The sequence below is a fragment of the Atractosteus spatula genome, chromosome 7 (assembly GCF_055471065.1).
Source record: "Atractosteus spatula isolate fAtrSpa1 chromosome 7, fAtrSpa1.hap1, whole genome shotgun sequence".
NCBI classification, from domain to species: domain Eukaryota; kingdom Metazoa; phylum Chordata; class Actinopteri; order Semionotiformes; family Lepisosteidae; genus Atractosteus; species Atractosteus spatula.
In genome coordinates, this window is record NC_142712.1 from 46,212,059 (window position 1) to 46,227,732 (window position 15,674).

Here is a 15,674-nt window from a genome sequence, read left to right on the forward strand (position 1 = left end):
ATACCCCTCTTGTCAATTTATCAGTGCATAAAAGTTATCACATGGTTACTAGTAGTTTCCCCAATCAGTCTGGAAACAAAAAACCAAACATCTTGGACAAGATGGTGTCCTAGTTCTCTTTCTGCATCTCATCTCAAAGTAAAACCAACGATGTGTGGTGTCCCAATTATTTGCTGCATCAAAACTGTACTTTGATGGTTGGTCTTGTAGAGTCACAGGATCAAGCACTGCTGAAACTTGTGATGCTTTCGTTATATCGTGCTCAGACACCTAGTGAAAACCACAGAGAAACATACTGTACTTCTCACCTTCAAATAAGAGAACTTTTAACTACCTACATCTGTTGAGAGGCAGTTGTGAAATGATACATTTGTACAACACCTACAATATGGAACAGGATTTTTTTTTTAAACAAGAAAATGATTGTACTGGGGAATTTTGAGATGTGTTTGAAGAGTGGAGCCAACAATGGGTATCCTGCGAGAGGAACTGGAACAAGCATCAGAGCCCCAGAGATGTCAGACCAGAATCAGACCTCTGGGCCTGTTGGGGCAGGGAGGGCAGCGTGCTGGACGTCTGCCTTCTTTAAAAGAAGAAGAAAAAACAATATCTGTGTGATTATCCAATCTCCCTCCTGCTGATGGAGATCAGTCCTGAACATGGTGGAAAGACAGGGGACAGGCAAGTAAAGGAAGCTACAGCCAGCACAAAACTGTCCAAAAAGTGAAGAGAATGGTACTCCAACATTTTATATTTTATTAGATTAACTGATATACAAAATGTATACAGTACTGTACCCATAATATGTTCAACAATTCCCCTTCATAAAATAACCTACTATTTCATTATCTATTTTGTTCGTGCCAGATAACTGTATCTATAAGATACACTAGATTAAAATATGCTCTTACAATACTTTAAAAACAACAATAGTACCGCTTTTGTAACATAAAACTCTCACCTTAAAACAATTTTTGGTGGACAAAGTTCATTATTGAGAGTTCAACAAATTGTAGGACTATTAAATTACATACACTGTACTGAAAAAGTTGCATTGCAATCTGCCCATTTGTACAAGATTTCAATCCATGTGTATTTATAAAGTATGTACCACAAATAACATAATACAGGTTTTTCTACATGATTTTACACTTATAAAAAAATCTTGATTACACATTCTGCTTTAGATAAATTCTTGCAGAGTTTGAATCTGAATAGGCTCTTTTACAAACCTGCCACAACCAAAAAAACAAACAAAAATAAAGACTGCTTTTAAAATGTGTTTTTTGTACAAGGCAACTTCTCATAATTGATAATAAATACCATAACCATCTATACAATGAGATTGTACCAGTTGATAGTCACTTTATTTAACAAAAACTTATCAAAAATCTTAAAAGCCATCTTTTTCTCATTTACATAACTTGAAATCATTACGGTTCTTTGTAATTGCACCTTCTCTCCAAATCTCTCTGTGGCCAGGAGCTGGACTATTTCAGAGAACAGCAGTCTCAGACCCAGATGTGGCTACAGGTGTCCAAGTAAAACTGATAAGATGTGCATGGGCTGCCAGCACAAAATATCATCTGTTAGGCTTTAGTAGTTTGACTAAATGATGTGCATATTAACTGAAAGGTTTTAAATTGATAATAATTACAATAAATATTAATTATAATAATTAAAAAATTATATATAATATAATATCTGAATATCATATAGATGTGCACAATTTAGATGAGCACTGTTTGGCTCAAGCTACAGGAATCCTGTACCAGTTTAACACATGCACTTCTTGAGTAAAATACAGTACTGTAGTTTTGCACTCTGTGTCCAGGTGTGTAAATGTTGTACTAAAGGGAGTCCTTTACTGTTTTACCTAGTTGTATCTGTGTCAAATGAATGTAACCGTCAGTAATTACCACTGCTTTGATGATCAAGGACATAAATTGGAGGAACAGACACTGCTGGCCTTCCGGATCTGAGCAGAGGGACTCATGGTCACAAGGACTGAGCCTCTTCACAATTCCTCAGTTTAGTTTTCTCCCCGTGTTTTACTGTAATAAACCACACTTTAACTAGCTGATCACATAGTTAAATCTTCTCTAACAACAGGAATTCTTGGTCTCCAGTCCTGTTCTGAAGATCTTAGAGACTCATGAGCATACCAGCCCTGGGTGTGCACACATACATACCATACAAATTACTGAAGACCTTTTAGTTAATACACGTTTGGAAATCTGGTGATACTACATGAGGAAGCTAACAATTTCCTGATATCATGCCTGTTATAGGCTTGCAGTATCAGACTGTGATCGGTCACATTTGGGTCTGTGACCACAGTGCAGAAAGTCGCACGTTATTTATCTCATCCACCTTGCAGCTCTAGAGACTGGGATTACTGTGCTCAAATCATGCAGTGCATGAACAAGACTTTAAATGTTAGGAAAAATATACTATCCACATGCACCTTCCTTCTCCAGGTACAGATACACACCACCCCTAAGCACACAAGCATGGTACTTCTTCCTCCTCCTTCCTAAAGCTGGCGACTCCTCTCACAGCATCAGGCGAATAGAGTGCTTTTGTTCTTTGGTACTGCTCCCAGGCTGAATCGAAATCTCAGGTGTGTCATCTTGGGGTAAAGTAACCTTGTCAGGTGTATAATCATCCCTCTTTAGATCTGAGCTCCCCCAGAGGGAAACAGGAAAAATAAAAAAAAATCTTTAATAAAGAAAATGAAAGCAGCAGAACATGGCAATGACAGTATTGTAGAAAGGATGATTTCTACAATTAATAACTATTGTTACAGTAACAAATAAAGTGAATACACTGGAACAATCATTTGCAGTTATGAAAACTCTTCGATTCTAAGAGATAAGATAAGATCACTTTATTGGCCATATACAACTTCTTTTCGCATACCCCAGCTTGCTCTCCATGAGACACACAGACGGGGAGAGAAGCTTGGGGTCAGAGCGCAGGGTCAGCCATTTATACAGCACTCCTGGAGCAGTTGGGGTTAAGGGCCTTGCTCAGGGGCCCAAGGGAGTAGGATTCCTCTGCTGGCTGCTGGATACGAACGGCAACCTTCCAGCCACAGGCACAGATCCTTAGCCACAGAGCCACCGCACCACCCTGGCTATACTCCCAGCAATTCCCAATCCAGCAGAAGTGTAATTAAAGAAAGGAATACCCCTACCTGGCAGTTTGAGTTTCCTGCAGCAGGAATTACAGTGGTGTTTAGCTCGGAAGTTTCTTATTGCATCATCCCCCAGGTTTGCTGGACCAAAAATCATGTCGTAAGATCTGCAAAAAAGATTTTGGTTAAAAAACAAGTACGTTTCTAGTGAAGGCTGTAAAGAGATTTGTTCCTGACAAATGTTTTATGAATAGTTTATACATATTTGATATCACAACTTTAAAAAAAAATGTTTGTGATCAATACATGCACTGACTAATCCAGGAAAGCAACAAACTAGAGCAAGAAAACTGTATTACACTAATTTTTTAGAACTTGATTTTGTAAACAGCACTCAAACCCACAGCTGCTTGAGTAATTATGAACCATATACAGATGTACATCAGTTCAGATGTCCAGGGCTCAGAGAGAGAAGTCATTTTTAACACTATTTACACTTTAATCTTCAGCTACACAAGCTGTTTCAGGGAATCCTAATACTCACCCCTTCTCTCCACTTTTTATCACAGAGGGATCAGTCAGGATCTCCCCGACACCTGAGAAGAAGGCCAGAGCTTAGAGATAGTCTAAGCACACACTTGCCTTACACACGTCTTTCAAACGCTCATGTGACTAACACAACAAGTGGAGCATATAAAGAACTAAGAAATTATAATAAAACAACTGAACATTTTTTATGTGAATCAGTTACCTTAGTGGTTTTATTAAGAACTTCCACTAAGTTTTGAAGCAGAAACAGTACTGCTCTTATCTGTAGTTTAATGTAATCTTAACAGAAACCCCCACTTTCCTAAGTATTTCACTGATGTCTGATTATCAGCAATACCCTCCAAGACCCTCTCACACCTATCCAGTGTCTGTGGAATCTGATAGGTCCTTTGACCACTAGTGGAGAACTGTGGTAGTGCAGTATCTCCTTTAGTTCAAAGGTCACACAAGTCTACCACACCTTGCAAGTCCAGTACCAGAAGCTCCCCTCTTGTGTATTCATAAGTCCAGTGGCTGAAGGCAAGCATCGTTTCTTCCAGCAGGTTGGTTGGAATTATCTCATCCCCATTGTTGTTGTTGAACTTCCTGAATTCCCCGGTGATGCATTCCTCAATAGCAAACCACTGGCCAGCAGAGTGGCAGTATAGCAAGAAAACCTCCAGAAACCTTTAAGAAACAGACATGGTGATAAATTATACCTACATGAAAAGAACCCAAAGACAAATTAGAAGGCATCTGGGATGTTAATGTAGGTGTCTATGGAATATAAGTGTGAATACGTCTAGCCAAGGAGGTGTGTGGAAAGATCTGGAGTCTTATGCTGCTCAGAATCAGGGCAGCCACCTGGCCACACATCCCCTGGACATGATCAGGCAGGATGAGTTTTTCTACACCACCACTTAACTCTTCCAACACTTCACTGGAAGTTTTGGCTGACACAAAGAGAACAAACCAGTGATACACATCTGCTTAGTTTACACAATTTAATTTGTTTGAACTTAGATGCAACAGATGATCTGGTTGATGGTAACAGAGCCAGCTGGCAACCCTATTCAAAGTAAGGACTTTATCTGGGGGACAGGTTCAAAGTCAAAGTCTCTGTGTGTCTTTCTCCCTCCCTCTACTCCGTTTCAGGGTGGGGCAGGCCATATCCCTGCCACAATCACGGAACACATTTACAGAGTGCTGAAAGTCCTTTTAAAAACACCACTTAGCTTACTAGTTTACAGCAGGGTTCACAAATCATCAAGCTCTTAAGCAAAGTTGTGAAAATAATCATCAGTCACTTTTAAGCAAAATATGAACTGCAAATTACATATCTAGGACTGTATACTAGGAAATCTTATGATCTTTTGCTAGCTTGTTATAGGACAGAAGCTCCCAGCCTTGAACTTGAGAAATCACTCAAGCAGATCTCTTTCCTTAATTGAGAATTCAATTAAACTAACAAACTGATTGGAACTTTTATTTCTATTCAAAACTCATTTAGGGGCAGCAAGTCAGCCTGACAGCTCTGCATCCTGGGTTCAGCTCTGGACCTGAGGTGCTGTCTGCATGGAGCTTGTGTGTTCTCCCTGTGTTTGTGTGGGTTTCCTCCCTTAGCCCCAGAAAATTCCTGCCGGTTAATTGGCTTCTCGGAAAACTGTCCCAGTGGCAATGGACAGGCATACCATCCAAGACGTAACCTGCCTTTTGCCCACTGCTTGCCAGGATATGATCTGGCTCCACTGAGATGAAGAGGTTTGAAAACCGATGGATGGAAGTCATTTATAAAACACAATAGTTAAAAGGCAATTTCCACAATGTGTAGAAAATGGAAACAAAGTGTTCAATTTAATCCTGTCATTAAGAAAAATGATGTAACAGAGCTGAGATGGGATGAACTACAGCAGCTACAGTATGTGGATCCTGGGAACCAGAGCTGGGGGCCCTGCTACAGGGCCTGCAGAGGGAGGCTTTCAACCTTACAGGCCTAATATTGCTCTACAATGTAAATTATGTGTGGAAATACAAAAAACAGCATGTATGCATGCAAGAGAGACAGGTGGCTGAAATTACCTGGGAGAATATGGAATGGTCTTCGGCTTCATTTGGTTAAAAGCAAAGGTCAGTTTCTGAGCTGCCCTTTGCTGCTGAATTTCCTGTAATGAAAGCATTTGTTAAGTTAACGTGTGCTCCTGTTACAGCACTCACACTCCAAAACCAGCTGGAGGTGCCCTGCACTCAGGCTGGCAGTCAGAAATACTTTACAGAACAACTCGGTTTGGAGCTCAGGCTTGTATTCAATGACTTTGAACAAGAGCTCAGCACAAAACACACTGTTCATCCTGAAGACCAAAGAGTTAAATCATGTTAAAAAAAAGATTAGGATTGTTTATACCGTCAGCTAATTGACAAAGATGGAACTGTTGCATCTGAACACTTGGTGGAGAAAAGTAGCCTTTCCAACTCTCATTTCCATAGGTATTTACAGGCTAGAAGCTTCTTAATGACAATTTGAGCCAGAGTATAACAATGAAATATACAGACCTTCTAAATTCCCAAATGGGAAATGGGGGTCGGCAATAGCATCACAATCAAGCAATGGAAAGACGTTTAAATCTGCATAAAACCTCCAACTTGCCTGCATGTTATTTTATGTTATTTGTTATTTTAGAACCCCCACTATATCTCTCAGTACAAACTGCAGGGGGAACTGCGGGGAAGACCCAGCTAATCAGACTCGCAGCCACGAAACAAGTCACCAGACACATGTTGAATCGGACAGAACTAGGGCTCAATCTTGGAAGGTCTCTATGAATGAAATATCTCAGAGAAAAATACCTGCAGCATTCTAAATCAAAACCATATATTTGTAACAAGATGGCCAAAATGGTAAAGATATGTAGAGACTCACAGTAATGTGGCAGTAACCAAAATACAGTAGTTTATTAGAATTTTTTGCACGCCCCTTTTAGTCTGTTTGTATTTTGTCTTTGTGTCTTTTGTATGTATGTGAAAAAGGGAATGTTGTGAGCCTCAACACAACTACAATAAATAAAAAAAAATCCTACAGCTAAACTTAAGACAGAATGCATCAAGCTCTGACCACACAATGTCTTCTTTAAGCATGACCGGTAGTTTAGATATGGTTCTAAATTCGGAAGTGAATTAACAATACAACTGCACATTAACTCTGAATATACTGCACTGTGGAAGGAAACCAATCTGCTGTCTCATGGACTTGATTTGTCTGTTCAGGCTGATACTTGTTGCAGTCAGAAAAACATGTCATTAAAGCTACTGAGCTGCCAGCCGCTGCCCTTCAGTACCACAGTGAAGAGCAGATGTCTGGTGGGGTTTCTCCCTCTAGCGCCACAGGACGGCCTGGGGATTGCGAAATTTTGCATAAAGGAAATGGGAAATTTATACCCTCTCCCCTCTTCCATTTCCACCCTGGGAGCTCTTGCCGAGTCCAGGTATACTTTCCTACTTGTTAAAGAAATCTCTTTCAACATCACCACATCCTCAGAAGAATCCTTACACCACAGAATGCATGTGTACACCCGTGTTCTAGTGGGAAGCAAAAGACCACCTTCATCTGGCTGCAATGACTGGAGGATCTTCACTGACTGTCAGCATTCAGTGTTTCCAACGCTGCCACCCAAAGAAATAACCTGCTTCAAGCATGTGACACGGAAAATGAATTATCAGCTTCTGCCAAATGGTAAGGATTAATTCCGGTCAGACAAAGGGCACTGGAGGAGGTGCCGGACTATTCTGGACACTATGTGACAAAAGGAAAAGGAAACCATTGCCTCTAGTGCACTCATGAGTATTTCCACTACCTCTCCCACAGAAGCTGAGGGACTCATCTTAAAAAAAACAGCAACTTTAAAAACAATAAGCCAAAGGAGAAGTATTCTAAAATCTGCAGAACAGCAGATGTGTTCTGTTCAGTCTGTAAGAGGTGTTATTACTTTCTTTGGCTTAAACAGCTGCTCCATTTTGATTTCTCATAAGAAAAATAAACATTACCTTGAGCAGTAAACAGATAATCTGCTGGTTCACATACTGTATAGTGCTGATGAAGCACGGTTTCCGTTTTGGAAATAAAACAAAAATCTATCGAATATCCTTAAAATTAAGCAAGAATGAACTGCCATGGCTTTTGCGGTTCTGCAGCTTAAGCAGGGCAAACAACAATTTAAAACAACCCAATAAGCAGCTAAGATCTTCGGGCTCTTACCCTGAGACAGAGATGCAGGACAGTATCTTCCTTGTAGATACTTTGCCAGGTGTTCACGACCTCTGGCAGGAAGGACTTGACTATGTACAGGTGTCCTGGTTTCAGGATGTCGTACTCCGACCAGGTGCACATGACCTTGAGGGCGCGCCGCAGGCCCCCTCCCATCTCTTCCTTGCTGAGGAACTCGATCTTGGCGCACAGCCCCCGCTGGGACCAGGACGACATGCTGTTGTTGATGGTGTTGGGGGAGCTCTCCTCCAGACGGTACACAGTGACTGGCTCACCTGCGGGGCGGCGGGGTACGATGGTATTGAAATTGGCATGTGGGAAAAGCAACACAAGACTGGAAAAGATTATTCTACTTTTATATCTCCTTACCTTTTGGCGGCACTGGGGTAAATGGAATGCTTTGTGATAGCCGCATCAAATTATTTCGCTCCACAGCTAGGTTGACAAAAAAAAAAAAACCATGAGCCTTGAGAAAAACAAATCTCCATTCAGAAATAACTTTCTAGCAACAGACATATCTGTAAAATTTATAATTCTGTATGTCTCACCTGAATATTGATAACTTATATCCAACGTTGGCTTGAAAGGAGATCCAACAGCTAAACAGAAAAAACAGAACAATTTCATTTTTGCCGAAATAAAGCAGATCCTTACGAACGCATATAAGTGCTTTACATGACATACTTTAACATGTACATGAACACTGCTGTTATCAAGACCTGTATTCCTAGAACAGCAGAAATCTATCTGCTAAGCATTTAACATGTTAAGCTCTGTGACTTTCATTGTGGCTGTGTAAAAGAAGCTAGCAGCCATTAAAGACAGGATGCTGTGAAGCTTAAAAGAAAGATGCTGCCATCAGGACAATGGTGTTTAGCCACAAGGTGGCGCTGTGTGACAGCTTTGTAACAACACTCTGCCATGTAGTGCGGGCAGGGCTTTGAACATTCAACAGTAAAAATCAGAAAGTCTGAAAAATACAATTGCTCACAGTCTTTTCTGGCACTGAGGTGTGCATGTCTAGAGGAGTAGAGACATGATGCAGCTGGAAATAAAAAAAATACATTTCAATTATAAGGATACACTTGTTTACACCCTATTCCTATAAAGCAGGATCATAAATAATGAAAGCTCCAAGTCCATGATGATAACAACAACAATAATATCAATATTGCTCAAGATATCCTTTGCAGTCCTAGACCAAGGGGAAATAAGGTCATTGTCCCGTGCTTGTGAAGTGGTAAATGAGCCTAGATCTGGGAAAACAGGGCTTCCTCTATGATCCAGCACACACCAGATATGAACAAGTTAGTTAAGTGTGACTTGAACAACAGGTTCAAATCACCTGTGATCATTTTAAGAACCCCAACAGGTTACACAGGATGTTCTCATTAACCTGCTGTCCTCCAGAAAGAATGAAAACCCTTTCAACAACTACTTACAATAATTCTTACATTTTCCCCAGTAATGGAATAACAGTGAAAGAAAAAGAATTACAGTAACTACGATATTTCAGCAAATACTAAATGAATGAACAACCGGCATGCATTGATCACTCACTCCAAAGACTTTTTCCTTACAACAATTTCAAAGGTAACCACAAACGATAGCGTCCCAGCTGTTGCCTATCTATGAATGAGTCAGTCAGGTCATTCACAGAGCTCCGATTTCAAAAATATTTATAGAGCCGAAACTTACCATTTAAGGCTTCTTCCCCAGGAATTCTGCAGAATGAGATGTAAAGATATAAAACGGGCACATCAGTAAACAATACAATTTACTTCTAGTCTTTTAAAAACAAAGGTGGTACTTAAGATCTTGTAAATAGATTGTGGTGAAAATGCTGATGACAACATATTTAGGTAAACAGATGTTGAAGTCAGCTATTTTACCTTTACGGTTCAATGTTGTCTTCCACTGTACGTACATTTTCAAGTTCAGAGGACAAATAAAAGAAACCAACACCTACACCAAGGTTATTCCCATGACCTCAAGAGGTCATGAGACTGCATTAGCTGCAGCTTTGAATTCTGGCCTCTTGTCACGTGAGCTTTCTTTCCCAGGAGCCAGAGCGTTGACAACTTGTATAAAACTTTACAGTACCATAACTGTTTATTCTGAGGTAGTTCTTGAGGCGATGTGACTTTCTGGTAGGTTGTCTGTCAAGCAATGACACTGCAGGATGGCACTTTATATTGGATACTATGTTAGATAACATTTTGAATTTTTAAACAAACTAAAACTATGTGTAACGTGCATCATCTACCCACTTTTCACAATATTTCTAGAATTATTTCCATTGAAGCATATGGCTGGGTGGCCATTCTGCATGGAATTTGATAATGGTGCATGCGCATCTGACAGCTAAGAAATTATAAATTAAGTTTCAAAATGGAATATCCGCACCCGAATGTGTGACATGCAATTTACTCCACAACATTCATCAAAAGCAAGAATACTTTTTCTGTAACGAAGTAACTGTGAACATTGTTTTTTTCTACAATATAAAAAGCATAGCAGACCGCGCCAAAAGCCTTAGCGGCTTCTGCAGAATGGCCTGCTTATTTTCTTTTGCCATGGAAACCCTAATATTAGACTGGCAGCAAGCCAGAACCACCCAGTGTGAAATGTGTTTTATGAAAAGAGAAGATGGTAAATCTGTGAGTTCTGGCCTGATGTCAGCAGAGTGCTGCCTATGGCAAGAGAAAGCAGCACACCCAGATACAGTAATTAGTCAGGTACTTCATTATCAGGCTCAAACAACGGCAAAATCACAGGACAATATTTAAGAATGGGTTAAAAGAACCATACGTACAGACTGCTGGCTTGTGCTGACTTTCCTTGTACTCTGTCCTGTAAAGCAAATAAAGAAAAACTAAGTATCCGGTGTCAAGCACGAACTTGAGAAGTGCAAAACTGCTTATTAAACTATGCTTACTTTATGATCAAAGTTTATTGATCACACAGTTCTAGAAACAGGAGATAAAATATTCTAAGTACATTACATTAGGTGATTTAAGGTTTTCTGCTTCCACAGAACTGACCAAACGACGTGCATTCACTGTACATTTTTTTTTTAATCTGACGACTTGACTGTTCTCAGAAGTGCATGCAAGGCTTTCTCGCCACTCTGTGCATCACTGCGAACGCAGCGAAATGTCTTCATCAGAGCAGAGTGCTGTAACTATATGGACCCACCAGCAGCCCCGGAGCCTTCAGGTCCTCGTGGCAGCAAATGTCTTCAGCTGATACTCTGCTGTGATCTCTGCCACTCCTGCTCAGCGCTGATCAAGTGGAAAAGCAAACAGCATGTTGTACAAGTCAAACAAAAGCAGACTGAATAAAAAAAGCAAAGTGCACATATGGAAAAGGGAATTTCACAGCTTCGCTACATCCAAGTTCTTACATGCACGTCATTTCATATCCTCAAAGAAAGATGCAAAAATAAAATACCCTTCCTCGATGCAGCAAAATTCATTTTCCAATTCTCTCTGTACACTGGTAGTTAAAAAAACAGCTACTGTGAAAAGCCAGCAAGGCTCAAAAGGCTTTCTGACCCCATCCATACCTCAATAAATCAAGACAAAAACACCATGACACTATATGGCGTTGATGGACACTTGCTAAGAATGGACACTCTTCTGTCCAGAAAGGTGGGCACAGACACTCGAAGAGCCTTACATGATTCAGGGTGGAGTACTGAAAGGTTTCTGGCAAACTCCGTGAATCCTGCATAAGAATTGACTGCTCTCATGTGGCCCTCAGGATGACTCTATGACAAAAAATTGAAGAAATAACAGCCTGAAAAATAAAAAATAAATACGACAGCCAGAGCCACCCAGTTCTTTCAAAGGTCCACAAGTGCATCTGTTTAACAACTAATTATTTTAAAAAGCACAGAGACAAGTGATGACCATATGTAAATCAGAAATCTAAGTTTAATAAAGCTTTAAAGTTTCAAAAAGAACTGAGAGAGATTATCACATAAGAGGAAAGACAGTAAAAACTAAAGCTTTCTTAGTATGTATTAGTTTCCTATTCCAGTAGAATCTTAAGAGATAAAAAAATAAAAAATGAGGATGACTGCTACAGAAGCTGAAGCTGTAAGATAAGGCAAATGAACAGTAATCCTTCTCGCTGGAAATAGTGTTTGCAGACCCAACAAAGCCACGGAACATCAAGAGATTCTCCATTCTTGATGTAGAGGAACACTTACCACGTCTCTCGTCCCCTTGGATGGTGACATATGACTGACTTTGGTAGCTTCGTCTTTTGTAGGTTTCTGTAGGTCAGGGCTATCTTTGTGTCCTTGTCCAAGAGGAATTGAAAATGCAAAAAAAAGTGTGTATTTTTAATGTTAAAGCATAGTTAAAAGTTTCGATTTTGTGTTAGACAACATAAGTACAAGTTTCCTAAAAAATACAGATATTTTAAGTGACGCAAGACAAGGTTTTCCTGGAAAGAAAAGTGTGATGAATCACATCACCCTCACCTTTGATAAGACAACATCCTCAGCGATACTTAGACGTTCTACCACAATGTTTCTGATTGATTCAAAGGTCACCCAATTTCAGTCCATGCACTGGCCAATGCAGCCTTTTGAAACCATGGATGTTAGTAAAAGCAACAGTATCGAGCAGCTGCATTACAAAGGATGCCATTGAAGTATCTTCAGAAACAGCCTGTCATATGTTAATTTAGATTATGTTTGGACTGTGTTTAATTTTAAAATACAATTTATTTGTAACAACTTGGGTTTTTCTAAGAGCTGTTTTCCGTAGATAGCTTTGCATTACTGGCACCATTTGTAAGGTATTTACCTTTGGGACAGGAAAAAAAAAAACTTTTAAGCTTTTATCAAGGATATGTAGTGCACATGGAATACCTCCTCTTTTGTGGTTTTAACATAACGCTCAGTTTTACCTGACAAACATGTGGCACATTACCGTGTTAAAAGTTGCTTCATGACATAATAGTGAAGCTGCAGCTACAGACCCCGACCAGTGTCGGATCTTAAGATTAGGAGACGGATGACTCAAATGGCAGAGATCAGGCAGCTAAAGATTGGAATGGAGAGGAGAAGGACCTGTGCACCAGTGAAAGAGAGTCACCTGCAACCAGACACAGAGCCCAGACCCCCTAGTGTGTGAGCTCAAACCTTGAGGTTTGGCCAAGCTCCACAGCCTCTGCAGCAGTCCTTTGGGTCCGTCAGCATTATCAGTCTGCTTATGCTTTCCCAGAGCGCGCAACTGGACGTCCTCTGCGGCTTCAGCTCTGCGCTCGGGCCCCCTGTTTCCGAAGAGCTGGACAGCCCCTGCGAGCTCGCACCCGTGCAAGGGGCTGCTCCTTCGGAAGCCATTGCCTGCCACCACCTCCGCACGCTCAGACTTGGATGTGCAAGCTCTGCCCCTCCCATCGCAGCCGGTTTCCTCACTAGCCTCGTCGTCGCGAAAAGCAAGATTGACGTGTCCTGCACTTTCAACGCAAGCAGGCGTAGAGGTAGGGCATGCCAAGCTGACGGCGCGAGAAGAGCTGGACACAATAACTCTAGGATAAATGCTCTTTGCACCACCATACTTACCAACGAACGCCCCAAATTCAACACCAGAGCTCTCGGGCGGGGAAGCTTGTTGCCCTTCAGCAGAAGGCTCTTGGGGGCTACAGCCACCGGGTTGGGACGGGGTGCTTACAAAAAACTTTGCAGTTGGGGAGGAAACTTTGGGCGAAGTGTTTGGGGAATCGGCTCGCTTTGCGTTGTCCGGGTGGGATAGCTGCCTCTCGGCGACGGGAGGGCCCCTGAGCCGCAGTTCGGGAGGGGGTGTGGCACTTCGGAGTAAGGCACTGCCTGAGGCGCCCGCCTCTGGAATGTTTGCAGTTTTCCTGTCCGGACTCGGGATGAGGTCCTTGCCGTGCCCCTGGCCGCCTGTGTCCGGCTGCCGCTCGGCCTGTGCCCCCACACCAAACAGGGAGTCTGCGATAGTCCCTGGACCTTGCGCAAAGGATGACCCAAAGTATGCCCCTATGCTGCGCTTCACGAACACAGAGGATTTCTGCGAACTGATGTCCATAAGGTTTGGTCCCAGGTTCTTCGAAACGCTGAGCTCCCTGGTGATCTCGTTGTGGACTTTGCTGGCCTCGGAGGCTCTCTGCGCGGTGAGGGCTTTCAGAGTGTCCACGGTGAGAGCCGACAGGTCCTGGAGGTGTCCGATCTGAGAGTCCAGGGAGTTCAGGGACCGCTTGATAAAGTTCACCCTGTTGCCGACTTCCTTCAGCTGGATAGACATGTTTTCAACCCTAGGCAGAAAGGAAGCAATACATGTTGATCCTTTTTGTTGACGGTTTTAAAGACAAATTGGGTTAAGAATTTACCTACTTGGATGCAATAAAGCTGAATCACAAAAATCAAATAACCAAATCATAGCTAAGCTATGATATTTTTCTAAAAATGAACAAACTTACAGAAAAAGAGCCATCAATGTACCTGTCTGAGGTGACCCTAATTCTTTCTTCACTTCCCGAGTGAAACTGGTCATCTTTTTCATGAAAGTATGATTCTACACATTGCTCTTCAAAGTCATGGAGTTTCTTTTGGTCTTCTTCTGTCAGAAAGAGTTCTGAAAGACAGAGGAGTGACAGCTATCTGTGCAGGTCTGCCTTCCTCATTTATTTTAGAGAGAGTGTTGCCCAAATGCAAATGTTCAGGCAACAGAAATGACTGGGTTTAGATGATGGGCTGCGTAAAATGCTTAGCATTTCTTTAAATAAACCAGTTCTCATGGTTAGATGGCTTTTCCACATAGAAATGGAGGCCTGTGACTATACATACTTGGTCCATATGTCCCACGGCCCTTTTTCCTCTTCCTACAAATACCCGAGAACAAGGAGACCAGGTGACTGAAGAAGATCAGAGGAGGAGGAAGAACAGGTTTCTCGTGATATGCCATGATGAAGTGGTACCGCTGGTACTTCCAAACCAGATTGGAAATGGCCTTCACTTGCAAATAAACATTGCTGTAGAAAACAAAATACTGTGCTGATTAGAGACAACTCCCATCTCCTTTCCATTACACCCATGTAGAAAAATATAAACCAGATTACTAATTATCTAATTTAACACTGCTCAATATCAATTAAAAAATGTAAAAAGCTGTTGGTGGAAACAAAGATATTGTATGTATTATAAAAGATGCAATGGTTTTACTGTTTTTGAGATTTAACATTTAAGTGATGTGCCTCAGGCATCACACTCATGAAGAAAAGGATACTAGTTCTTCACAATGCACAGAAGCTGTACAGCAGCAGCGACTATAAACAAGACCCTAACAATACAATATATTACAATTCAGTATAGGCACTGTGTAGTTCAGGTGGGTACACGCACACAAAGAAGGCACCACAGCCGAAACGTTGCGTTTTCTTTCTTCTCTTTTCAGCATGGAATAAACCTATTACTTGTTCCTAGGTACTGTATATACTAAGTATATTACAGTTACAGTGGCATCATCTGACATTTTAGCAAAGAAAATGTGCCTATGTACACAATTGCACACACAGGTTATGATCTAAGTTAAAAACAACTTACAAAATTCACTATTAAAACAGATCCTTTGTGAATACTTACTTGAAGAAGGCAATGAGCAGATTGACCATGAGAATGTATTGAACAAAGAGGTAGACTGCTTGTAGGAACGGCGTAATCCATACTCCAGCATGACAAAGGTGCTTTACTTCACTATTGTTTGCACAAGC

At 41.2% G+C, this 15,674-nt stretch overlaps 1 protein-coding gene across 2 annotated transcripts in view; it reads right to left on the reverse strand.

Moving 5' to 3' along the window:
* Positions 1 to 731: 731 nt before the first annotated feature.
* The window catches only part of trpm7 (transient receptor potential cation channel, subfamily M, member 7), a 51,279-nt gene continuing 36,336 nt past the window's right edge, over positions 732 to 15,674 (reverse strand). The window contains exons 23-40 of one of the 2 annotated variants that reach the window (XM_088921158.1): positions 15,547 to 15,673; positions 14,752 to 14,936; positions 14,407 to 14,539; positions 13,507 to 14,219; positions 12,142 to 12,233; positions 11,607 to 11,697; positions 11,124 to 11,209; positions 10,741 to 10,778; positions 9,624 to 9,649; positions 8,917 to 8,970; positions 8,474 to 8,524; positions 8,295 to 8,360; positions 7,917 to 8,200; positions 5,747 to 5,829; positions 4,149 to 4,354; positions 3,684 to 3,735; positions 3,200 to 3,306; positions 732 to 2,680 (exon numbers count right to left, since the gene is read on the reverse strand). In XM_088921158.1, the coding sequence (XP_088777284.1) occupies positions 2,556 to 2,680; positions 3,200 to 3,306; positions 3,684 to 3,735; positions 4,149 to 4,354; positions 5,747 to 5,829; positions 7,917 to 8,200; positions 8,295 to 8,360; positions 8,474 to 8,524; positions 8,917 to 8,970; positions 9,624 to 9,649; positions 10,741 to 10,778; positions 11,124 to 11,209; positions 11,607 to 11,697; positions 12,142 to 12,233; positions 13,507 to 14,219; positions 14,407 to 14,539; positions 14,752 to 14,936; positions 15,547 to 15,673 (2,519 nt within the window). In that variant the 3' untranslated portion in view covers positions 732 to 2,555. Of the gene's footprint in view, positions 2,681 to 3,199; positions 3,307 to 3,683; positions 3,736 to 4,148; positions 4,355 to 5,746; positions 5,830 to 7,916; positions 8,201 to 8,294; positions 8,361 to 8,473; positions 8,525 to 8,916; positions 8,971 to 9,623; positions 9,650 to 10,740; positions 10,779 to 11,123; positions 11,210 to 11,606; positions 11,698 to 12,141; positions 12,234 to 13,083; positions 14,220 to 14,406; positions 14,540 to 14,751; positions 14,937 to 15,546; position 15,674 lie in introns of both variants that reach the window. The other variant, XM_088921157.1, reaches the window with a different exon arrangement.